Here is a 25,284-nt window from a genome sequence, read left to right as displayed (position 1 = left end):
AGGAAGGAAAGGGTAAGGGTTAGAAGGGGTCTGCAAAGCGTTTCCGGAAGATTCTCCCTTGCACATGCTTGGAAACAGAGTCTGAAAGTCACTAATTTCTGTCTGTCATCCATTTGGAGCTTAATAAAAGCAAATTATGTTACCATAGCAAAAGAGAAAACAAAAGGCATGTATTTAAATTCCTTTACTTCTCCTAAAACAACCAATCAAGCCAAGTAAGATTTCAGAAACTAGAACAAAAAAAAAAAAACTTATTTTCACAAATATATAAATGGCTTATTAAGAAGCTATCAAAAGTCCATCATGATGTCAATATCAGTTGCGTGAATGCCTGTCTTGATACCAAATCGCTGTTAAAATTGGACCTTCCTCTTAAAATCAGCCAGTGACTGACTGTGTTTTCCCAGGTAACTGAAACTAATTTCCACATGGTTGAGGCAGACAGTAGTTAATCACAGAAGTAATCAGATAAAAGGAGATGTCAGCTGGGCTCAGAAAGGTGGCCTGGCACCCCCAGGATGCAGCCTCCAGGACGGGATGCAGCCTCCAGGACATGGTCCAGAGGACACAGATTCCAGGACACGGCCTCCAGGAAGGCCCCCAGGATAGCTCTTGGGCTGCCGGGCCTCGGGTGGGCTGACAGCCACGATTCCACCTACACCGCTCCCCACGAGCGAGACGCTGAGGCCTGGGACCTGTTTTCATCCCTCCATTTCATCCTCTGAATTACTGACATCTCCTTGTTTCATGGTTCAAAGCAAACACAGCCAGAGCTACCCAGAGGGGCCTGGAGGGTTACACCTCGCCCTTTACGGGGAGCCAGAACACTTTCTAGGAGAGAAGGAGCTGGGACTGCCTCCCCAAGAAGAGGCCAAAGCCAGACGCTGGCTTTTATGTGATGTGCCAGCACAAGGGCAGAGCGGCCTCGGGGGCCCCCTCCACGGAGCTCTCTGGGGTCTGCAGAAAGCAGAGGGGCGCCCGGACAGGGGCAGTGGGCAGGCTGGGGAAGCCCTCCAGGGCAGGACCGGGGAGGGTCCAGGGGAGGGGGGCAGCGATTACCTTTCTCTGCCCCAGGGAGAGGGGGCAGGAGGCGCTTACGTTTGTAGGACGGGCAGAGCGTGGAAGCACCAGCACCCCGACGGGGAGGGCAAATTCGGCCCCACGCTCCTTGCAAGGACAAGGCCACACACTGCCTAACTCAGAGAATTAAGCCAGCGACAGGGAAACACGCGAAACCCCAGTGTACATCAAACAACAAGACCAACTAAACCCCCAGTCGCCCATCCAGCCAGATACTTTATTTCGAAGTTTCAAACCCACGCAGCCGTTCTGACTGTCGCGGTTCTCAGCTTCTCCCTTGCCCGATCAAGGAATAAAAGGAAAACAGTGAGAGCACCAGGCTGGAAACACAGTCCAAGGGGAAAGCAGGGGTCGGGGGTGAAGGTGGAGTGTCCATGAAGCCACTCCGTGTGGAGACAAAGGACGTTTCTAGAAAACAGGGCCCCGGAGAAGGGCTGCCACTCTTTTTAGACAAAGAGCCAAGTCGCTGCCGTTATCAACGAGCTGGAAAAGCGTCTGGCCGAGGCAGCTGGGGTGGGCGGCCGGATCGTGGCTAGGAGCAAAACAAACAGGCCCGCTGGAGACGGCCTGTTCCTTCTCAGGCGTGACTGCGGCCCCTACAGCGCAGCGGGGCCCAACGCACCCCGCTTCTCCCAGCACCTGTCCCCACCTCCGCCCTATTCCCAGCCCCCGGCCTCCACCCAGCAGCCGCACCCCCCGGAGAGTCACAGCGGCACCCAGAGCGGCGGCAGAGAGAGGCGCAGGCCCAGGGGCCATCGTCCGCTTCCAGAGGCCCCACCGCCAAGGAACAGGCAGCAGGTGAAGCCGTGTGTGACGACGAACTCTGGCAGCCCCATTCAGTCCAAAATGTGCTATCCCAGTAGGTAATAACGGCGAAGCTGATTGGCGGGGTGTTCCTTCTTCTTTCTTTTGTGTTAAGGTTTCAACCTGAGCTGTGTGTTTTACACCCAGCACATCTCGGCTTGGACCAGCTGCATTTCGAGCGCTCAGTGGCTACACGTGGCCGGTGGCTCCTGCGTGGCCAGGGCAGACCCGGAGCTCTGCGGAGAGGCTCCTGCAGGAGCGCCGTATTTTGGTGGGAGACAGCACCCGAGGGTGCAGTGGGGCTTCCGGCAGGTCAAACAGCAACGCCACTCGCCTAAATCCAGGCATTCACGACTGTGCAATGAGGTGGCTGCTCAGTTCTCGATTCATTTTGTTTCTGAAAGTGTGCTGTGGATGGACGGTGCAAGGGTGCCCAGCTCCAGGCAGGGTTACCGAGCCGAGTCTGCAACTCTACATCCCTCGCTTTGTTCCCACAAAACTTGCCAGAGAATCCAGGGGTGAAATGGGGAGCGCGGTTCAAGCCAGTGGCTGCTCACAGGTTCCACGTGCAAATGAAAATTACTATGGCTTAGGGCCACAAAACAATGAAATGCTCCAGAGGCCTCCTTCACGGACAGTCTCCCCACCAGCCAGACAGAGAGGGGGTGCCAGGGCTGGGCCAGGCTTCACACAGCCCCGTGACCCCAAGATTTACTAGGTATAAAGTAAAAAGCAAGGCTTCCCTTCAGTTATGGTGTGACACAAACGCATTGCAGGTAAGTTGCCTTCCTTGAGAGATGGTGGCAGGTGCAGGTGGTGCTCACATCCCTCACCTGCAAGGAAAATCCATTTCTCCTCCTCCCCACCCGGTCCCTGTGCAATCACTTGCCAATTCCCGAGGACTGAGCCCTCAAAACGTCCCGGGCACAGACCTCTTGCACCCATTTTCTCTTCTCCTGCTTTTGTTTAGGCCTTATTAGCTCTCACCCAGACTGTGCTATCACCCTCCTTTTTGGCAGCTCCACCCCTGAACCCAAGTCCCAGCCTCCTTACCAAGCACTCCCAGGTGAGCCTTCAGCGTCACCCTCCATGTGGCTTCTTCGCGGGCCCCTCCTCTGTTCTCTATTAACCACAGAGGTGCCAAAGCCAAGACATGGCCCCAAATCGCCTCATTGGTGTTATGCCTAGCATTGCCCAATCTGTACCTTTCCCCCTTTCTGCGGATCATATGGCAGCCCACCACCTCTCTGAAAGTCTGTCGAAAGCTGGCGCATCCTTGGAATCTCTTCTCAAATGCCACCTTTTCCAGGAAGTCCTTAAAGGTTACCCCAAACAGAATAGTTGTGATTTTACTCCTTTGAAACCATGTAACATTCTGTGCTTCTCTCATAGCCCACATCACACAACTGTTATAAAGTTGTCACATTTGCAGCTACCAGATGTAAGTTCTTTGAAGGCAGAAATTGTGTCTTATCTTGTTAGAATCTGTTCCACGTTGCAACTACACAATAAATATGTGTTGGCTTATGTTTAATTATACAAATCACTAAGCAAATTAGGATCTCCCCTCTGAAAGTTAGTTAGCCCTAACTTTGATCTCCAGGAATTCAAGGACTATTTTTATCACAAGAACAAAAACTTTAAAAATCCCTCAAGCAAGATCAAAGGGAAACGAGGGTCTAAAAATCTCTCTGTTGATCCGCAAAACCTTCGCCCTGGAGGTACAAGGTCTCGGAGCACATTTTCCATTTTTGTCTAACCTGACAAGCGTCCAGATAAAATGAGGAGAGCAGAGCAAACCGAAAGTGTTGGCAAGTATTTGGATTCTCAGCGGTGGGGAGCTGCCTGCGTGGGCAGCCAAGCAGCCAGGCCCACGGTTAGCTGGCTCCTTTATCGCCAGGAGAGACGTGGACGCAGGTTCTAAGTTTCAACCTTCTTCTTTCATCTCAAGTTGAGGGGAATTAGGTTTTAACTTAGCACGTTTACCTCCTAGTGGTAAAAGAAAGTTTAATAAAGCTCTCTATTCTGCCACTGAGGCCTCCATCACTGCAACACCCAAGACTCCGGAGCTGCCCGGTTCCACCACCTATCCCCAGATGACAAGGACTGCGACAAAAGCACCTGTAGCCTGCCCTGTTCTGCCCCACCCCTGCCCCGTCCCTGCTCTAAACCGTGCCCTCCCTGAGCCCGGCTCCCTGGGACTAACGTCCGGCAAAGGCAGCCCAAACCAGTAAGCAGAGACGTTTCTGGAAAGGACCCTTGAACTGTGACCCTGTGCTCTGCACACATCTTAAGCCCACAGCTGCGAGTCTTAAACCATCTCCCTGCAGGGGCCTGGAGGGGACGGTAACCCAAACCGTACCTGCCGGAGCCACCAAAAGCCGCCTTACCCACCCCGCCCAGCGCTGCACCGGCCTCTCCGGTTTCACGGAGAGCAGCAAGCCTGAATCTTCCCAGAAACCTCTAACACTAAAGCCTCCGGGGAAGGGGAAAGGAAAAACTTTCTCGGCACCCCCCTCGCCTTCCTCCTTAAGGATACGGCACCAGGAGTCCAGGCGAGCCTGGAGGGCGCTGGTGGAGGGCGCTGGGCGCTGGGCTGCCAGGCCGTCCGGGGTGCTCGGGCCGCCGGGGAGGGGCCCAGGGCGCAGCCGCCCGCCCCCGCGCAGCGCGCGTCCCAGGGCCCGCGAGGGGGCCAGCCCCGCCGCCCCGACTCAACTCCGGGGCAGGTCCAGCGCGCCCGCCAGGCTCAGGGCTCCCCACGCGCTCCCGGGGCCAGACCCGCCGCCGCCCCCCTGAGCCGCGGGGACGAACCCCGGAGCAGAGCCGGGGAGCCGGGGGAGGGCGGCCGGGCGGGCGCGCGGGGGGCGGCGGGGAACGCGGGGGCCCGGGGGGAGCGGGAGACACGGGGAAGGGGGGACGTGAGGAGGAGAGGAGACCCAGAGCGACTCGGGGCGCGCCCGCGCTCCCGCTACCTGCGCCGCCGCCGCGAGCGCCCCCGCGGGCTCCAGCAGCTCCGTGGGCGCCTCGTGCGCCGCCGCCACCGCCGGGGGAGGCGACCGGGACATGTCGTTGTGGACCATGGGCGGAGCGGGCTCAGCCAGGCAGCCCGCGTCCCGGGGCGACGCTCCTCCGGGGCTTCTCGCCGCCCGGCCCTGGACCTGGCGTCCCCGGCGTCCCCGGCGTCCGCGCGGCGCTCCGGGGCGCTCGGGGCGCGGGACGGGGCGGGCTGCGGCGGGGCGGCGGCCGGGGCGGGCCTGGCGGGCGGCCGCGGGGGAGGAGCGCGCCGGCGAGGGGCGGTGCGTCGGGGCGGGCGGGGCGCGGGGACCCCGGGGCGGCCGGCGGGGGCGCGGGGCGCGGGGCTGGTGTCCACCCGGAACGCCCGTGGGCAGGCGCAGGCGCCGGGCTGGGCCGAGGGGGGCCGGGGAGGGTTCCCCCCGCCGGGAGAACCAGGTTGGAAGCCACCCCTTCCGAACCCGGGTTCGATGTGCCCCGTGCTGCGCCCCGCTTCTCTCCGCCTGTGCCCCCAGACGGAATGACGCGCTTTCCTCCGAGTTGGACCTTTTCTACGCGGAGGAGAAGTCCGAGTATCACATTTTGGACAAAATAAGCACTTCCCTAGGAGAACATCCATGCTGGGATGGGGAACTCTTGATAAGGGGCACTGCCATGGCAACCACCCTTCCCTGAGAACATCCACTCAGCTCCCCTAATGAAAGCCTCTGTTACCTCGTGGGGTGCAGCCCGCTGGGGAACGTCACCCCGCGGAGACCGCTGTTCGCACGTGTGTGCGCCGGGCTGCCGACGACAGAAGGCACAGGCTCCTGCCGCGGTGTGCGTGCGGACACTCACTACAGCGGCCTCCAGCTGCCTTGTAGGTTTCACCAGAGCGTATTCAATTATTATGGGATGCGGTACTTGTTCTTCTCAAAGATAAACGTAGCTATTTTAAACCCACGGCCGCCATACACTGGTTTTGATCAGGGATGAAAGCTGGGCTTGGTTCCATTTGGGAATTAGGCAAATCCAAAGTGCCATTGATTTTCCTAACCTCCAGGGCTAAAATTGCCTTTTTAAAGTTAAATCATACTGAATGCTAAATAGAAGCAGTGGTTTGTAATTTTTTAAAAGCGCCATTGTGAAAAGTGATGGACTGGGGCGCTGGGAGGCTGTGCAGGCGTGGGGTCCGGGAGACGGGGGGGGGGGGGGGGGGGGGGGGGGGTGGGGGAAGAGAGGTGCTGAGTCTGCTTTGCAGCCAGGGCTGGGAGCTTCCCCAGTGCCCTGGCTGGGATTTTTTTAAAGTTTTTTTTGTTTTTTGTTTTTTGTTTTCAGTTTGCATTGTGTATATATGCACGAACATGGAAAGGAATTGTATTTAGGTTGGAGTTTGGTACATTTTAACTCCACGATCTGTTGACAGAATCACTATTGGCCTCTTCATTTAATCAAACTGCTAAATCCTGCTTTTTCTTTGTTTTTTTCAGTGTGCTCAGCTCCGGGGGCTAATTTTCAGTCTGTTCCGGCCTCGCCTGTAAGCCCTGCGTGGAGCCCGGGCACGGAGCAGCTCCCGGCCAGCCCGCTCAGAGCCGGGCAGGTGCCCGCCGGCGCCACTCGCTGCAGTCTGGGCCAGCATGGGCGATGGCTGCAGGGCACAAAGAGTGTGTCTGTCCCGCTGCCCTCCTGGCACTCACGGGCGGGTCTGTGGGCACTTGCGGTCAGCAGCTCCCCTGCCGGATGAATGAGTTACTCCATGAGAGAGAAATTCTAACAGGGCTTGAAAACACCTGGTTTGATGGAACTTGGTGTCGTCCCACGGCATCTGTCTGATTCCTTAGAGCAGACTTAATTGCTTGTGTATTCGCTTCCAGTCAGGACATTCGACAAGTAGCATTTTATCTTTAATCAGCGTTAAGAGACCCACAAAATATCCAAACAGCCCTGAAAAATCACTTGTCATAATGTTTATATTTATAGCCACGGAGCAAGTAAAGTTTGAATTAAGTGTTCAAATGTGATGGAGTGTGTTGTTGTCACTTCGCTATGATGCTACTGAGCTCTTTGTTTCCACATTTCCCTCCACCACTGGACAGAACTCCGAGGCAGCGCTCGTCTCACTCTGCCGCTGGGTCGGAGCCTGACAGTGCTGTGGAACGAGGGACTGAAAGGTCTGTGTGCCTGTTTCTTAGAACACAGCACAGCTTTGTCGGTTTTAATAGACAAAGACAACGTTTATCTCATCCTGTTTCCTGGGATCGCAGTCATTATTAATTCGTTCTTCATAAACCATGCTAATTTAATTAGCAAGTATTGAACGTTAATACAATCCAGCGTAACCATTCAGTTCATCTGGCTTGCAAAAGGCTTCAAATAAAAAGCAACAAAATGTTACCCCTGAAAAAGGGGAGCAATGTCAGAACAAATACAGACCTGAAAACACCTGGAAAACATGTCACTGATGCCTTCCTTCCGTCAGTTTTCTTGTTTTAAACACACCTCGATGCGGGCAGTATTTGAAAACCACAGATGACAGCGAAAACCTGGTAAGTCAAACCTAATTTTTTCAAAATTGAAAGTCATGCGGCAGTGAGACTCCGTGGCGATATTGGCTGTGCATCCACGGCAACGCAGATGCCCACTGTGTTCTGGCTATGCGTCCGCTGTGAATGCAGGTGTCCACTGTGTTCTGGCCGTGCATCCATGGCAAACGCAGATGTCCAGTGTGTTCTGGCCGTGCGTCCGCTGCGAATGCAGATGCCTGGTGTGCTCCAGCTATGCGTCCACGGCAAATGCAGATGCCCAATGTGTTTCGACTGTGCGTCCACAGCAAATGCAGATGCCCGGTGTGCTCCAACTGGGCGTGGCTTCCACGCTCACACCATGGGGCGTGGGCAGGCAGAGGCCTCCTGGGCTACCAGTACCAGCAGGACCCGAGGAGGCCACGGTGGCGGCAGCATTCTCTGTGCCTCCTCCACTGGCCGGCTTGTGCCCACGCGTGACAGAGCGCAGCAGGAGTGACTGTGGCTTACCCCGGGCCGTCTCTCGCCTGTCCTGCGGGGCCAGTCTGCGTCCCTCTCAGCAGCGTTTTCACAAGCGCGGGCCGGCGTGATGGCCTGCCTGTGTCCCCTGCCTCCACTGGGTGACACACTTGCTGCCTGTAAACTTGAGCTGTAGAGTGAACGCCATGAATCACGGGTTGTTTAAAAGTGTGGAAAGACTCAAGCCAGGGTAACAACACCTGGAATATTTACATCAAGGATAAGAGCATCTGTGTGTGTGTGTGTGTGTGTGTGCGCGCGTGCGCGCGTAGAGCGAAGTTTACAGCTGAAGCAGGAGTGGTCGGGGAAGCTCGAGTCACGTCCGAGCAGCAGCAGGGTGTCGTGGGCGCGGAGGACCCCGGAGAGAGCTCTGGAACAGAGAATGCAGAATGCCCTTTGGACAGACGAAGCCCGGTTGTGTCTCCTCTGACGTGTTTCTCACCCAGACCCCATCACAACTGCAGCAACTGCTGCTTTGTTCACACAGTGGCTCCCAGCATTGTGCTGAGGACTTGTGATCCTCCTCTGACTGGGAGGTAGACATTACTGCCCACCCCCCTTCCCTGCGTTAGTTAGTGTCAGCCAACAGGCTGTAACAAATAAAGCCCCAATATTTAGTGGAGCAGAGAACAAGAAGTGTGCCCCTTGATTCTGGAGGGGGGGTCCCCCTGCTTCGTGCTGACATTCAGGAACCCAGGCTTGAGACGCTCTCTCCACCTTCCAGTGGCTTCCACAGCCACCATGGGGGTCCCACCTGGGTCCCTGAGAAGGAGGGCACAGACGAGAGAGCTGGGCACATGGTGGCGAGTGTGTGAGCTGCTCTCCCCGCTGCATTGCACTGGCTGGGCCTGCAGAGCCAGACCCCTGGTGGGCTGGGGGCACAGTCTGGGCCCCTCTGGGTGGGGAGGAGAGCGGCCTGGGGTGGAGAGCTGGGGGGTGACCTGGCAGGATTCAGCCCCAGCTCTCAGACTTGCTCTCTGTGCACCATGGCGGCCTCTCGGTGTCCCTCAAAGAGCCCGCCACCCAGGTAGGGTGGGTTTTTGGTGGGAGAAGCAGATGGACTTACTTCTCTTGCTGGTGTGCGGTGATGAGTCCCGCAGGGCGCTCACTAGAGGGGGGGCAATGTCAGAACTATAATCGTAGTAGGTACCGCACTGGGGATCAGAGCCTCGAGGTGCTGGAGCAGGCAGGTGCAGGGAAGGAGGAGAGAACAGCGAGAACACGGAGATGCCCCAGCGAAGAACAGATCACAGGAAGACGGAAGGTGAAGAAGTCCCACGCAGCTCATAAGTGGGGTTGGAAGGCGAGGGGGCCGGCTGCCAATCGATGTTGAAAAATAGCCACATCCCCTGTGTCTGGCTCTCCTGGTGGCCCAGCCTCTCCTTTGAGATGAATGATTCCTCAGCAAACCCTCTGACCCCACCCCACGCCCCCTGCCCGTGCTCTCCCTTTCCAGGGCACCTCAGTCTTTTCTGGGAGGAACACACACCTGCACACCCCCACAGGGCCATAGACCAAGGAGAGCTACTTTATCAAGAAACACACCTGGATTCACACACTGACAGGGTTGGTTTATCTGTAGCTGGGCTCCTAGCTGCCTCTTCGTCCTCGGGTGTGGGCTTCTGCAGTTAGCTGGGCTCGTGGACACCTAGGACCAGAGCCAATGGACTCCCCAGGCTCCTTCAGCGGGATGCGGCAGTGACCACGCTCAGCTCAGTGTCCCCAAAGTGCGGTGAAGGGCGCCCGGGAAGTGCCCGTAAGAGGAGGGAGCATGCTCCAGGCACCCCTGCCCCCCGCTGACCAGCACCTGGGTGCGGCGGCTACAGCATGGTGGGCGTCTAAGACAGCGAAGTGACTGAGAAGGGAAGCCACGTGCTGACATTGAAAGAGCACAAAGAAGGGGACCCAGGTCATCGAGGCCACCACACCACTCGTGGGTGCCTACACCCCAAAGCGGCCCACACCCCTGGGTGGTCTATACCCCCAGGTGCCCTACATCCTCAAGTGGTCTACACCCCTGAGTGGTCTATACCCCTGGGTGGTCTACACCCCTGGGAGGTCTACACCCCTGAGTGGTCTACACTTCTGGGTGGTGTATACCCCTGGGAGGTCTACACCCCTGGGAGGTCTACATCCCTGAGTGGTCTACATTCCTGGGTGCTCTATACCACTGGGTAGTCTACATCCCCAGGTGGTCTACATCCCCAGGTGGTCTACATCCCCAAGTGGCCTACACCCCTGGGTGGTCTACACCCCTGGGAGGTCTACACCACTGGGTGGTCTACATTCCCGGGTGGTCTACACCCCTGTGTGGTCTACACTCTTGGGTGGCCTACACCACTGAGTGGTCTACACCCCCTGGATGGTCTACACCCCTGGGTGGTCTACACCCCTGGGAGGTCTACATCCCTGAGTGGTCTACACCCCCTGGATGGTCTACATGCCTGGGTGGTCTACACCACTGGGTGGTCTCCACTCCCTGGTGGCCTACACTCAGGCTTCCTTTAAATGAGGCAGAAATAAGCATTTGCATTGCTTAAGCTTCTGTTACTTTAGGTTTTTCTGATAAGCCAAACCAAACCTAACCAAATCTAGGAGTCGTTTCATTTTCCTTTTAAATTAAGCTTTCATATGGTGTAATTTACAAACAATAAAATGCATGTTATGTAAGTGTACAGTTCAATGAGTTTTGACACATGTACTCCCTGAGCACCAAAGAATATATCGAGTAAGAACATCACCCCAGAAACTACCCCCAGCCCTCTGCACCCCCAGCCACCACCCCGCCACTCTGTCACTGTGGTTCTGCTTTGCCTGTTCTAGAACACCAAGGAATGGCATCATCCAACAGATGGATCTTTGTGCCTCTTTCACTCTGCATAATGCTACGGAGATGCAGCTGTATTGTTGCCTGCATCAGAACTTCATTTCTTTTCCTTGCTGAGTAACATCCCACTGCACGGATGCAAACAATCTGCTTATTCATTCGCTGCTGGCTTGGGCATGTCCATTTGGGCACCATCAGAAACGAAGATGCTACGAACCTCGAGGTACACATCGTTGCACAGATGGAGGCTTTCCTTTCTCTCAGGTAAATGCCTAGAAGTGAAATCACTGACAGGTTTGTGTTTAACTTTTTAACAAACTGCCAAGCTGTGCCCCAAACTGGTTGAACCCTGCTACATTTTACGTTCCCACCACCAGAATATCAGGCTCCCAGGACGCCTCTACATTCTTTGTCCTTAGTATGGGGAGTGATTCTTTTTCATTTTTTAAAATTTTAGCTATTCTAATTGGTGTCTTTATGGGTTTATTTTGCATTTCTCTAGTGACTAATTATGCAAGCATCTTTTCAAGTGCTTTTGTGACATCTGTAACTCTTCAGCAAAGGATCTGTTCAAATATTTGGCTCATTTTAAAGAATGGAGTTGTCTCTCTTATTTTGATTAAATCATAAGTTGTCATATATGTTTTGCAATTTTTTTCCAGGTGTGTGACTTGTATTTTCATAGTCTTCGTAGTGTCTTTTGAAGAATAGACATTTAAATTTTGATGAAGTCCAATTTATTAATTATTTTCTTTTATGGTTCATGTTTTTTATGTTCTTTCTGATCTTTCTTCAATAGCCAGAAAGCTAACATTTACCATTTTAATGTTAAAAAACTTGGTTTTCTGAGGTAAATAAATCCCACTCACTTATGATATGGTATCTTTTAATATATTACTACATTCAATTAGCTAATATTTTATGATATTTGGGGTTATTTGATTATCTGTATTATTGTCCATCTGTATTTTATTGATTTCCACTGTTACTTTTACTATTTTCTTTGCTCTGTATGCTTCAGGTTTAATTTGCTTTTTTATAGCTACTTCAGTGGAAATTTACGTAATCGATTTTCAAACCATTTAAACTGTGGACTGTAGTTTTCCAATACTTGGTCTGAAGGATTGAAAAGTAAAATGTGCAAAATTTAAATGTCTCTCATTACAAAAGTTAAATATATAAAAACATTTTTTTCATATGATTTCAAAAGTTATTTTGCTTCCAATATATTAAAAAAATTTCTATTAAATTAAAATGCAAACATAAATTATAATTTATGGATGTAAAATTTTTAAATCAAAATTTTAAATAAAGCCCAAATTTTTACTTAACATTTCGAGATTTAAGTGATTGTTATTAAATATGTCTAATTAAAACTATTTCCAATTCTCATATTTGCCAGTATAAAGAATCAATATCACATTACATCGACAGTCCTATGTGGATACAAAATTTAAAGCATTAAATGAATTCTTTCGATTTACTGCATTTTTCTCACCTGCAGCTGTTGTGACTACCAAGCTAACTGGTTAATACCTTTAGAATCAAGGATATAAAGAGAAGCGAGAAATTGGACACTCAGCATCACTAGGATATGGCTCTTGATCATATAAGAATCCACTGAAGTCATGGGATTCAGGAGAAAGGATCTGACAGGTTAATTAATTTCTCTCTTTCCAAGCTGTGTGCTCTCACACCTCAAGCCCTCCACACTCTGAAGTGGTGTCCACTGCAGCGTTAGCAGTGGCACCTGAACTTGGATGTTTCTCATTTCAAGGACGCAGGCTGTGAGAGGTGGAGAGGCCTTTTCCCAGCATGTGAGTGGTGTCTGTCAGGCAAGCGGGCATTTGGGGCTGTGCTGAGCCAGTGCCGAAATGGGCAGATCCCAAGGGCAGGTTTCCTCTTGCCCCCAAGGACAAGAGTGGCTTTGCCTAGTGTCCTGTGGCCACTGGCAGAAGCGAATAATTCCTCCTTAGGGTGATGCATTCTCAACTCAACCATCACAAGCCTTGCTGAATGTAGGACCCATTCCAAGGTTACAAAACACCTAAGAAAATAAGTCACCATGAGTGAGAGCCAGCAGAAGAACAGAAAGTGGAACTAGACTCCTATGAACGTCACAAGATGGAATCAGAATCATTTAGTTATACATGATATATTCCATCTGGCATGAAATTTTATTTTTTTAAAAATAGCAGACTTTCCCCATCCACCCCTCATTTTTCCGTGGTTCTCTTGGACAAGGAAGACTTTGGCTGAGCCTAATCCCTTCCTCCAGTGTTAACATCCATTGACATGCTCTCCAAGCAGCTAAGGGTTTAAGAAGACTTACTGCAAAAATAGTTTATTTTTGGGATTCAGGAGAAAGGATCTGACAGGTTAATTAATTTCTCTCTTTCCAAGCTGTGTGCTCTCACACCTCAAGCCCTCCACACTCTGAAGTGGTGTCCACTGCAGCATTAGCAGTGGCACCTGAACTTGGATGTTTCTTATTTCAAGGATGTTTTTTATTTAAGGGGCAAGCTCTTTGTTTTGTGCAGAACATGTAGCTAGTTGGGTGGACAAATAATACCTCATATGCAGATTGATGTTCTTGTTGCCCTTTGAGTTAACTATTCCTGGGGGAGCTGAATCTTAAACTCTATTTTTGAAATTCTGTATTAACCATGACAGCCGTGAGTTCTGCATGCAGAACATAACATTTACCCACATAGTCTAACAGTAGCCACTCCCCCCATCAAAAGAGTAATCTATCCCACATCCCACATCAAGCATTTTCCGCAGATTACTTCATTTGACCCACACAGTAAGCCTGAGGTGTTGGTATCACTGGTGCTCATTGTTCCTATTGGAGGGAAAAGGAAACCGAGGCTCACAGAGGTGAACCAGCCTCCTAAGGTCACGCAGCCAGGATGTGGCCACAGCCCCGGATTTACAAGGCTGCACCTTCCTAGCTCTCGCTCATGGGTGGAAGCGGCTCCCATCTCCCTCTCTCCTGCCTGGTGCTCAATTCCCTGCTTTCTTCATGTGACTAACTTCAGCTTTTTAAAAACTCTGTAGAAGGGAGCCCGTCCCAAGCACCCTCGGGTGGGAGGGAGTGCCTTTCCTTGCCGTTTATCCACCCACTTATCTTATGGCCCTTACCAGATCGGATGGAAGTGACGGTTTGTCTCCCCGCTGCACTAGGAGAGCAGGGCAGGGACCCCCGTCTTCTCCCTGGGCTCCTGGGTCCCGAGGGCAGTGCTCGCTGAAGACGCCTTGGACTAACGAAGCAAACGAGGGAAGGCAGCTGCTTAGAGGCAGCTAAGCCAAGACCGTTTCGGGCTCATCAAGCCTCTCCTTGCCTGTACCACACCCTAAATGAAGTCCACACTTGATGTCAGCCCTTTGCCTGCTTTTCCAAATATAATTAATATCTGGGTTAACCTTAAGGGCATGCGTATAATTAGGGAGAGGCAAGAAGTCACAGCCCTTCTGCACGTGAAGATAAGATGTTCAACATATGATATTGCTGCTGGGGAAAAAAAATTGTTTGGCTTTAGGATCTAGTGATAAAAAGATGAAATCCTATTTTCTCCCAAACACGGAGGCCTCTTTGTTACCTCCTCTCTCGCCACCCGTCACCATGACTTCGCTTTCTCTCTCCTCTCTCCTCTCTCCCGGCTCACACCTGTCGTCCCCACCAGAAACACAGGAAACCTCTCGGGAAGCAAACCAGGATGTTTTTTTTTCCTCCAGTCCTCTTTTAGGTCCATCAGCAGGTCCCCTCTGCATCTCTGGATTTGGTAGCCAGTTTTTCATTGCTCCGTAGTCATATTATCAAATCAAGGAAGGGCTTGGAAGTACCTTCCATCCACCAGGGTTACCTGGAAGTTTCCCTTGCGCCCACCTTGCACAGGTGCTGCTCTCAGCTCAGCAGATGGACGGTTCTGGGGAAGAAGCAAACACTTTACAGCTGTGCTTTCCAGTTCAGGCGGCACTGCTGAGCGGTGACAGGTGGCTAATGCCACAGTTAAAGATATTTAAATCAAAGCAACATACAAAAAATCTCATTAATAAGTTTAAATTGATGACATGTTGAAACTACATCTTTTGAGTATATTATATTAAAGTATATTTACATTATGAAAAGTAATTAAACTTAAGAAACTATTAATGTACTTCCACCTGCCTCTTTTTCCTTTGTTCATGTGGCTATTAGAAAATTGTCAGTTGTTCCTGTAGCAACATAAGTGGATGCATTAGACATCTGTTGGTCAGTGCCCCAGAGTTGGTTGAGGATTGCTCGCCTGCTCGGAGTTCCTAAGAAGAGAAAACTTTCTCAAACTGTAAGTTATGGTCTGTTCCTACTATCTGCCATTTTTTAATGGTGATGAACCGATTAGTGTGTGCATACAGTGTTTTAAAGGCTCAGCCCTGTCTACCTGCAAAGTCCCTACTCAGTGATGCACAAGTCGTTTCTCCAGACAAAGATCATTTTCATCATTTGAGAAAGAGTAAGTGGTGATTATCGGACCAAAATTCAGTACCAAAGAAATAACCTGAAGTTTCAGTTTCTCTCACCAATCTCTCTATTTTTAAGCACTTTGACTTGCTGACAAATTAATAGTGCGAAACTTCATGTAGCACAACACATCAAAATTTAATTGTTTTAACTCAAAGAACCCACAATGATGGGTATTTAAAACCAGTATCTTTTCATTCCTTTGGAATTCACGATGTGGATATTAAGTATGTCTATTTACTCACTGATTTTAAAAGATGAATTCTAAATTAAATGAATTTTCCCTAAATGTGATCTGCTACCAATTAAAAGATTTCAGAATGATAAAAAATCATGTGCCTTTAATCACATTATAAACCTCAGTTTCAAAGTAATGTAAAAGGGAAAGTACTGTAAAAGTACCAATTCTTGTATTTCTTCATTATGCAAATGGAAGGTGTGATGGTTGGGTTCATGTGTCATCTTGGCCAGGTGATGGTGACCAGGTGTCTGGTCAAGCAAGCACTGGCCTAACCATTTCTGTGAGGACATTTGTGGCTGGTTAATAAACCAGAAGCCTGGTTTACTAAATCATCAGTCAATTGGCAATTGTTTTCCGCAATGAGAGAATTCAATCAGCTGGAAGTAATCCAATCAGTTGAAGACTTTTTAAGTGAGAAAGTTAGAGGACCTTCACTTCCTCTTCAGCTGACCAGAGAAGCATTTCCTGAGGAGTTCGTTGAAGTTGCCAGTTCGTTTCCTGAGGAGTTCATCGAACACCTTCATCAGAGTTGCCAGTTTGCTACCTGCCCTATGGAATTTGGACTCGTGCATCCCCACAGTTTCGTGAGACACTTTTATAAAATCTTATTTTTATAAAAATCTCTTGTCGATTCTGTTTCCCTAGAGAACCCTAACTAATACAGAAGGGGACCAAGGGCTGGTATCCAGGCTTGAACGGGCTGCTGACAGAGAAAAGAAGAACTTTGTACCCTCGATTTTCAGTAGTGTGATCTCCTTAGGTGATTAAATAATTAGAACATTATATCCACGAGGAAAGAGGTAGGAATGTGGTTGCTTAGTGAGGCTCTTTATGAGCATCTTCAACTGTCTAGAGAACTTCGCGTGGGTGCACAGCATCTGCCCTCTCCTCAAAGCATAGAAGAAGGCTCATGCTTTTTCCAAGGCTCCATGTAACTCTTCCTTAGAAGAATTTCACTTTTTAAAATTTAGTAATTCCCTCTCCCTCCAAAAACCACCTTCAAAATGGTAAAATATTAAACAAAATCCTCTTTGGGGTAGCTTTAGGATATACGGGGTGTCTTTGTATCCGCAGTAGCTGGTTACTCCATGCCTGGTGGCCAGCTTTACAGACTTTATCTCATGTCATCCTCCTCCCACACACTCGGAGGACACTGCTGTGACCTCTTATAGTTGGGGAAACTGAGGCTCAGAAAGACTAAACCAGAGAGGATCACAGCTAGATGGGGGCCTTAAATTCTGTGCACAGCCAATACATTCTGTCTCCAAATATTTAGTTAATGACCAATAAAATTCTTATAAAACTAAGCACAATATTAATTCCTATTTCTATTGGACTGGAACAAATACTAGTATAAACAAGGAAAGGGACTTATCTTTCTAATTCAACCTTAATCTTATTACAGGCATGTCCCTAACATTTGTTATGATTCTTCTACTGTGTCTATTTTTAACCGTTCCCACCATTCCCATTGGCAGATACACAGCAAAAGGCCACTCAAGTTGTCGGAGGAACATTCTGAATTTTTCTGTTTTACTGCAGCTCTAGTGGTTTTAGTTGGCCAGTCTTCACTTCCACAGCCCAAGGTTTTTGTCTTTATGAAAGAACATGGAAACAAACACTACCGTTTTCCAAATTCCCAAGATATATTTAAAATAAATATTTCCTGGTCCTTCCCTCAGTGTTTAATGACATATTTGTGAAACTTCCCTTTTTATTTTAGACTAGTTCATAATTTGATGATTTATCTCTTTTTGTAATTCAGATAAAATTCATGTGACATAAAACCTAATCATTTTAAACCATACAGTTCAGTGGCATTTAGTACATTCACAATGTTGTGCAAACATCACCTCTATTTAGTTTAAAAAAATTTTAGTCATCCTGAAAGGAAACCCCATTTTCCATTAAGCAGTCACCCCCATTCCCTCCTCCTCCCAGCCCCTGGCAACCACTGATCTGCTTTCTGTCTCTGTGGATTTACCTATTCTGGATATTTCCTGTAAGTGGAATCATACAGTAAGTGAGATTTTGTGTCTGGCTTCTTTCACTTAGCAAAATATTTTCGAGGTTCACCCATGGCATAGCATGTATCGATGCTTCATTCCCTTTTCATGGCTGAGCTGTGTTCCATGGCATGGACATCCACTGCTCATGGACATCTGGGTGTTTGCACCGTGGCCTGTTGTTACCAGTGCTACTAGGAACATTCAGGTGCAAGTTTTTGCTTGAATACCTGACTTCAATTCTTTGGGTGGTACACTTGGGTCATTTGTGAGTCTACGTTTAACTTTTTGAGGAACCACCAAACTGGTTTCCACAGCGGCTGCACCATCTTACACTTGTTTTCCTTTTCTTTTTCTTTTTTTGGTTAACTATAGCCATCCTAGAGGGAGTGAAGTTGTATCTCATTGTGGTTTTGACTTTCATGTCCCAGATGACTAAAGATGTTGAGCATCTCTCCGTGTGCTTATTGGCCATTTGTATATCTTTTTTTGGAGAAATGTCTATTCAAGTCTTTTGTCCATTTTTTAATTAGCTATTTGTCTTTTTGTTGTTGAGTTGTAATGGTTCTTTATATATTCTGGATATAGACCCTTATCAGATCTATGATCTGCAAATATTTTCTCCCATTTCATGGGTTGTTTTTACCTTCTTAATGGTGTCCTTTGATGCACAATAGTTTTAAATTTTAATGAAGTGAAATTTATCTATTTTATCTTTTGCTGCTCGTATTTTCTGAGAGTCCATTCCCAAATGTGAGGTCATGAAGATTTTCATCTCTTTTCTTGTAAGAGATTTATTATTTAGCTCTTACATATAGATCTCTGCTCTATTTTGAGTTAATTTTTGTATATGGTGTGAGGTAGGGGTCCAGGTTCATTTTTTGCATGTGGCTGTCCAGTTGTCCCAGCACCATTTGTTGAATAGACTATTCTTTCCCCATTGAGTGTTTTGGAGCCTTTGTCCAAGATCAGTTGAACATAGACTTTTGGGTTTATTCCTGGGCTTTCAATTCTATCCCACTGATATTTATGTCTATCCCTATACCAGTAACACACTGTCTTGATTTCTGGTGCTTTGTAGGAAGTTTAGAAACTGGGAACTTTCCTCTTCTTTTTCAAGATTGTTTTGGCTATTTGGTCCCATTTACAATTCCTATGAATTCTAGGATCATCATTCCCATTTTTGCAAAAGAGGACAATGGGATTTTGATAAGGGATTACATTGAATCTTTGGATTGTTTTGGTAGTATTACCATCTTAATATTGAATCTTCCAATCCAGGAATATGTCTCTTCATTTATGTAGTCTTCTTTTATTTCTTTCAGCAATGTTTTATAGTTTTCAGTGTACAAGTCTTGTACCCCCTTGGTTAAATTTGTTTCTAAGTATTTTATTCTTTATGATGCTGTGGTAAATGTAATTTATTTCTTAATTTTATTTTCAGGTTTTTCATTGCTAGTTACAGAAATACAACTGTATTAATCAGGGTTCTCCAGAGAAACAGAACCATAATTACAAGCAAACTATAATCAATAAGAGATTTATTACAGGAATTGGTTCACATGAACATGGGTTTTGGCAAGTCCAAATTCTGTAGGGCAGGCCGCAAGCTTGGAACTCTGATGAAGGTTTTGGTGAATTCCCCAGGAGAAGCTGCCTGGCTGAAGGAGACATGGAAACACTCCCTTCTGACTTCTGAAGTCATCAGTTCTTCTTTTAAGCCCTTCAGTTGATTGGAAACTTCTCTCATCACTGAAGGCAATCTCCCTTGTTGATTTTCGATGTGATCAGCTATAGATGTAATTATCTTACTGATGACTTAAATCCTCAAAATATCCACACAGTAACAATCCCAATCAGGCCAGTGGTTGCTTGACCAGACAACTGGACACCAAAGCCCTGCCAAGTTGACACACAAACTTCACCACCACAAGAGCTGATTTTCATATGTCGATCGTGTACCCTGCCACTTTGATGAATTTGTTTATCAGCTCTGTAAGTTTTTATGGGTTCTTTAGGATTTTCTATATATAGGATCATATCATCTGCAAATAGGGGAAACTTTAATTCTTCCTATCATTTGGATGCTTTTTATTTCTTTTTCTTGCTAACTGCTCTGACCATCACTTCCAGTACAATATCGAATGGCAATGGTGACAGTGGGCATCCTTGTCTTGTTCCTGATCTTAAAGGAAAAGCTTTCAGTCTTTCACTTTGGACTATTAAGTTAGCTGTGGGTTTCTCATAAATGCCCTTTATCATGTTGAGGAAGTTCCCTTCTATTCCTACTTTAATCTTAAACATTATGGCTATTTCAAGATTTGCCCTATAATATTATTATATATTAAATAATAATATAATAATATTACTAAACTCATCTGCATTCTAAAGAGTTTTCTAACCCACTGTCATTATCATTTAAATCTTGATTTATAATCTAGGTAGCCCATTGGGAATATGTAATTCATGGAAATTGACCAAAGAGAACATGGATAAAACTTTAGAAACTAATATTCTATACAATACATTGCATAAATCTAATATTTGAAGACTTAGGTTTAAGTCTTATATTTTTGGAAGTGGGCAGAGGTCTGTTTGGTAGTTCATTCTTGAATATTCTGAACAATTCTTTTTCTGCTTAATATTACATGAAGTGATTTGTAAAATAATGCTTATATTATTGTGCAGGTACAATTTTCTGTCAGAGATATCTAAAAATAATATAAATAAATACATGAAATTAATAAATAAGCATTCACTGAGAATCTTGATATTATTGAAAGGGGCAGAAATTACCCTAAGAATTTGCTGCAAGACACGTTTTTAATTTTGGAACTGGGGTTGCCCAAGTTTTTAGCTAAGTTTATAGTGCTTTGCTTTTATTTGTCTCACCAAGTTAGACCAAAAATATCTAGTCATTGTCTTTCTCCTGGTCATAGAAAAGTTTATATAAATGAAATTCCTAAGATTCAAGTTTCCTGAGACTTGCGTTAAACAATGTTCCTATAAAGTCAAGAAAAAATATTTGGCTAACATATGTACTTTTGGCTCACTGAATGTAACATTCAGTGTCTCATTCCTAGAATTATCACAGATTTAAAACTGAAACAAAACTAATTTTTCAAAGGCTGAGGTGGTGGAAAAAGAAGGTTGTGATTACCAAGTCATTCTCTGGCCAGTCCTTGCAGTGCTAAACTGGGGCTCCTGGTCTGGTTTTCCTCTCTGCCCCGATGCCAGCCAGCAGGACCCCTGTGGAACTTCCCATCTCTACAACAGGGGCTGGTGGAGATGACGTAAGACCCATTCCAGATTTCAGGATAAAATTTGTTCTAGGAATGTGGCCTTTGTGTATGATAACAAAGAAATTATTTATGATCATGTAACAAAAGTTTAAGCAGAGGTAAATGAGGATTATCAATCGAACTAGGGTGGATGACAATGGCAAGATGTATTATTTTTGCGTATTTCTTTAAAGTACATTAAAAACAAGGGTATGACATTTTGAAAATAAGAAAAGCCCTTGTCAAACACTCGTTAACCGTTGCTCTCGGGGAATGTGATAATTTGTTTGCTGAGCACAGAGGAAAGCTGAGGAGACTTATTGAGAACTCTTTTACAGTATTTTAGTTTAGTCCAATATTTGACGACCTTGAAGCGCAGGTATTATCCTGTGAGCAGCAGTGATCACAAAGCAAGGCTGATCCAGGGAATTTCCTGTATTTTTGTAATTTTAAGTAAATGTACTGAATTGAATCTTCCACCTGCCCACTGTTTTCTGCCTTTTCATAAAAACGTGGGGACAGGTTTCCAGTTAGTTTAGGGTTTAAAAGTGACTTGTCCAAATCACAAAGCATGGACGGCGGTTTCCCACGGCAGCCGGGCGAGTGTTGTTAAGAGGCCACTGTTGCCGCTGCGGTTCAGACTCAAGAACCAGTCAGCGATTTAAACACCAGCGAGCCCCGCTCCCCTTTAACCTCCTCCATCGCTAAAGGAGGGAGTCGCTGAGGATGTTTCAGCGCTTCTCTCCGCTGTCAAGTCCTGTGACTTTATGAAAAGCGGCTTGTTAGCAGGTGCCATCTTCCAAGGAGAGGGGGCATCCGAAAGGGGGTCCCAGATGCCCTGTGTCCCTGTGCCGTGCCCAAGGGAAGCAGCAGAGAGAGAGAGAGAGAGAGAGGGAGAGAAACACATGGTCGATTTCAAGGAGGAGGCCCAGACCTGGGCCTGGGAAAAGGGAAGCTTTCCGGCCAGATCGTCTTCCCCCACAGCCTGCAAGGCATCAGGCCATCAACAAGCAACCCTGAGGCGGGAATTCCATCCCTGCACCGCTGGCTCCAGGAGAGCGTCTCCACCACTCTGCAGAGGCTCCTGACCCGGCTAAAGAGGAGAGAAACAATCCTAGTATGTTCTGCCCATGGGGTACCTTAAGCCAGCAAGTGAGAGAACTTGAAATTAACCAAGTCTCCAGCACTCCAGCTCACAGGTTCTGCAGGCTTCACATTGAAGCTTTGGGCGCCGTGACATCTGTTATCTCACAACCCCCAGAAATAAAACAGGCACAGAAGGCTGCAGAGCAAGATAACACAGAGAATGCCTTTCTTTCATTCCGAAAGATCAAAAGTTTGCAAAGGGATTTCTAAGTGTCATCATTGCCGAGAGAACAAAAACTGCAGCCATGGATGTGTCAGCCACGGTGGGGAGGGACAGTGGTGGACTATGAAGAGACAACTGTTTAAAGCAACAAGTGGGCAGATCACACCCCAAGCACCAGAAATATAATATTTCCATGAAATGTTTGTCGAAAAATCTTGAATTTTTAGAAAGTTGAGCTGAGTGTTTCCGATGGACCAGGCACAAGTGAGCGCTCCGTGGATTATTGTGTTTCATTCTTGCCACAATCGTGAGGCTGGGTCCCAACCGGGTCCCCACTTTATGTAATAAATGCCTCAGGACCAACAAACTTAAAACAGCTCATCGGTGGCAAGTATCAGTAAGATTATATGACAGTAAGTGTCACTGGCCTCAGAGCTCCATTTTGAAATCGTCTATTTAGAAAATGGGTGAAAAAACGGGCAGGCCAAGCGGTGGAATTTTGCCATCCTCCAGCAGTGTGCTTGGATTTTAACCTATGAGGCAAAGATAATGTTGGAAGAAAGGGGAAAAGGAAGAGGGAGAGGAGGGAGGGCAAGCTGCTTGCTGGCATCCTGCTGGGTCAAGCCAATATTCAACTTCATTTTGCAATAGGCCGGGCTCTAGCGCACAAGTCCTGCAGCCGGTGCCGCAGGACTCGGGGTGCCCCCGGCATCCCCAGCTCCTCCAGCCCCCTGGAAGTCCGGGCCCTGCTCCGGAAGCCGGGCTGGGAGGACTCGGGTCACACACGGTGGCTGGTCCACAGGCGTGAACCGCCCTCCCTGCCCACGGAGAGAGCCGCGGACTCCCCACCCGGTGAGCGCGCGTCTGCGGGCGGAGTGCGGGGATCCGGGCATCAGGGGCGCAGCGCTGTCATCCCCCCAGGGCGTCGCGGAAAGCCGGACCCCAAGCTGCGCCTCCTCCCCTGCCGGCCTTTGAGGGGTGCCGCTTCCCTGGTGTCCAGCGAGGACCCAAAGGCCCGAATAAGTGAGACAGACACCTGCACACAGATGCACACGTGCGCGCAAACGATCCTGCGGGGGAAGGAAGGAAGGAAAACTGGCGTGCAGAGAAAGCAGAGGCCGGGACTCCTGAACGCTTCTCTCTCCACGCCGGTAAACACCCTGAGCCCCCTGCCAGCGAGTCGCTAATAGATCACATCATCTTAATTAAAACGTCTTTCCGGAGCCCTAGGTGCAGAGCATAGAAGAGCACGTTGGAGTCCTTGACATCTGTGCAAGCCAAGCAAACCCAGCATGAAAAGCCGTGCGCGCCTGTCAAAGCAGGCCTGGCCCGAGCCCTCCCCGTCCCCACGCGCGGTGGACGCGCTCTTCTCCCCGGCGCCCGGCCTGGGCCTCGGGGGTCCTTCTTCGTCCCTCTGCGCACCCAGCTGGGAACTTACTCTAACCCCCCTCGCCAGGCGTCCTCCACAGCCTTCCCATCCTCCCTCCCGGCCCTCGCCGTCCGGCCGACCACGCGGGGCCTGGGCGCTCGCTGCCCCGGGGAAGCCCCGCAGACGGGGGCCTTCTCTCCCGGGCCCGGCTCCCCGCAGTGCCGCGGTCTCCTGGGGTTCTCTCTAGGGGTCTCCCGCCCCGCCTGCCCTCCCCTCTGCCGCCCTCCCCCTCCCTCCCCGCCCCATCGCCCCCCTTCTGCTCAGCTCCCGCTCGGCACCCCAGCCGCGAGCAGGGCCCTCGGGAGCGATCGGACCCCCAGCCTCCAGGCCCCCTGCACAGCGGACCCCCCCCCCCAGCCTCCAGGCCCCCTGCACAGCGGACCCCCTCCCCAGCCTCCAGGCCCCCTGCACAGCGGACCCCACCCCAGCCTCCAGGCCCCCTGCACAGCGGACCGCCCCCCCAGCCTCCAGGCCCCCTGCACAGCGGACCCCCACCCCAGCCTCCAGGCCCCCTGCACAGCGGACCCCACCCCAGCCTCCAGGCCCCCTGCACAGCGGACCCCCCCCCCAGCCTCCAGGCCCCCTGCACAGCGGACCCCCCCCCCAGCCTCCAGGCCCCCTGCACAGCGGACCCCCACCCCAGCCTCCAGGCCCCCTGCACAGCGGACCCCCCCCCCAGCCTCCAGGCCCCCTGCACAGCGGACCCCCCCCCAGCCTCCAGGCCCCCTGCACAGCGGACCCCCTCCCCAGCCTCCAGGCCCCCTGCACAGCGGACCCCCACCCCAGCCTCCAGGCCCCCTGCACAGCGGACCCCCACCCCAGCCTCCAGGTTCCCTGCACAGCGGACCCCCACCCCCCACCCCCAGCCTCCAGGCCCTTGCACGACGCGAAACCGGCCCGGGAGGCTCGCCTGGGTCAGGACAGCCACCCCTCGCCGCCTCCCGGCGCCTGGGTCCTTGCCTCAACACACTGGACATGATCTTTTTGGCAACAATATGATGCCTTAAAAAGGATTCTTTTCGGGGGAGGGAGGTAAATTATTTTATTACCTTAATAAATCATGTTCTATTTCTTAAGGATTTTTATAAGAAGTCGGCTGGTAACAGCAGACAGATAATTCAAATGTCTTGCTAATAAAGTGGTGTTCATTCTTACTCATTAATCTCTGCTCCAGTAAAAACAAAATAAACGAGGGAACCAAATATCTGCAAGAAAAAGCAGATGGACCCTTGTCCAGGATGCTTGAGGGGTCTCCAAGGATCAGGACTGCCGTCCTGGGGCCGCTGGCTCGCTTGGGCCGGGGGGACCGGGGCTTCTCCAGGGAGGTTTTCAGGATTCTGTAACCAGCCAGGCCTGGTGTGGGCATCTCGCATCAGTTCAAAGCAAACTGCTCTGCAGATTATTTTATTACTTGTAGTAAATTATCTACCACCTGATGTGCAGCTTGCTATGCAATCTAGGAAAAATTATATCAGGACGATTCTTTTTAACTTGATAACCTGCATATTTAAATGAACTAAAATTATTTCATTTTTATTTTTAAAATCTTCTGAGAAATGGTCCCCAAGCTTTAAAAAAAAAAAAAAAATAAGGCAGAATACATTCTAGCCACAACAGATCAGGATTCTTCAAGAGAGACAATTAATAAGCACTGCTATAAAGCTTTTTATGGATGAGGCTGTGTTGCTCAGGTTAACGTTTTGTGCAATTATTTTCATTTAACATAATGTTAAATGGCAAATGAGTCACAACACAAACAATTATTATGAGC

General features: G+C 49.2%; 1 protein-coding gene and 1 long non-coding RNA gene across 3 annotated transcripts in view; one reads left to right on the top strand and one right to left on the bottom strand.

The window, feature by feature from the left end:
- Positions 1 to 5,077, bottom strand: part of CACNB2 (calcium voltage-gated channel auxiliary subunit beta 2) — a 309,005-nt gene extending 303,928 nt beyond the window's left edge. For both annotated transcript variants that reach the window (XM_037837665.1, XM_037837664.1), the window contains exon 1: positions 4,857 to 5,077. In XM_037837665.1, coding sequence (XP_037693593.1) covers positions 4,857 to 4,964 — 108 coding nt within the window. In that variant the 5' untranslated portion in view covers positions 4,965 to 5,077. The remainder of the gene's footprint in view (positions 1 to 4,856) is intronic.
- Positions 5,078 to 5,580: 503 nt separating this feature from the next.
- LOC119534706 lies at positions 5,581 to 6,896 on the top strand. Its single transcript, XR_005217105.1, has 2 exons — positions 5,581 to 5,755; positions 6,366 to 6,896. It is a non-coding gene; the product is annotated as an uncharacterized LOC119534706 (long non-coding RNA).
- Positions 6,897 to 25,284: the final 18,388 nt, after the last annotated feature.

Source organism: Choloepus didactylus, chromosome 5, assembly GCF_015220235.1.
Source record: "Choloepus didactylus isolate mChoDid1 chromosome 5, mChoDid1.pri, whole genome shotgun sequence".
NCBI lineage: Eukaryota > Metazoa > Chordata > Mammalia > Pilosa > Megalonychidae > Choloepus > Choloepus didactylus.
The sequence above is the reverse complement of the archived record's forward strand: the minus strand, read 5'-3'. Positions and strand labels throughout refer to the sequence as shown.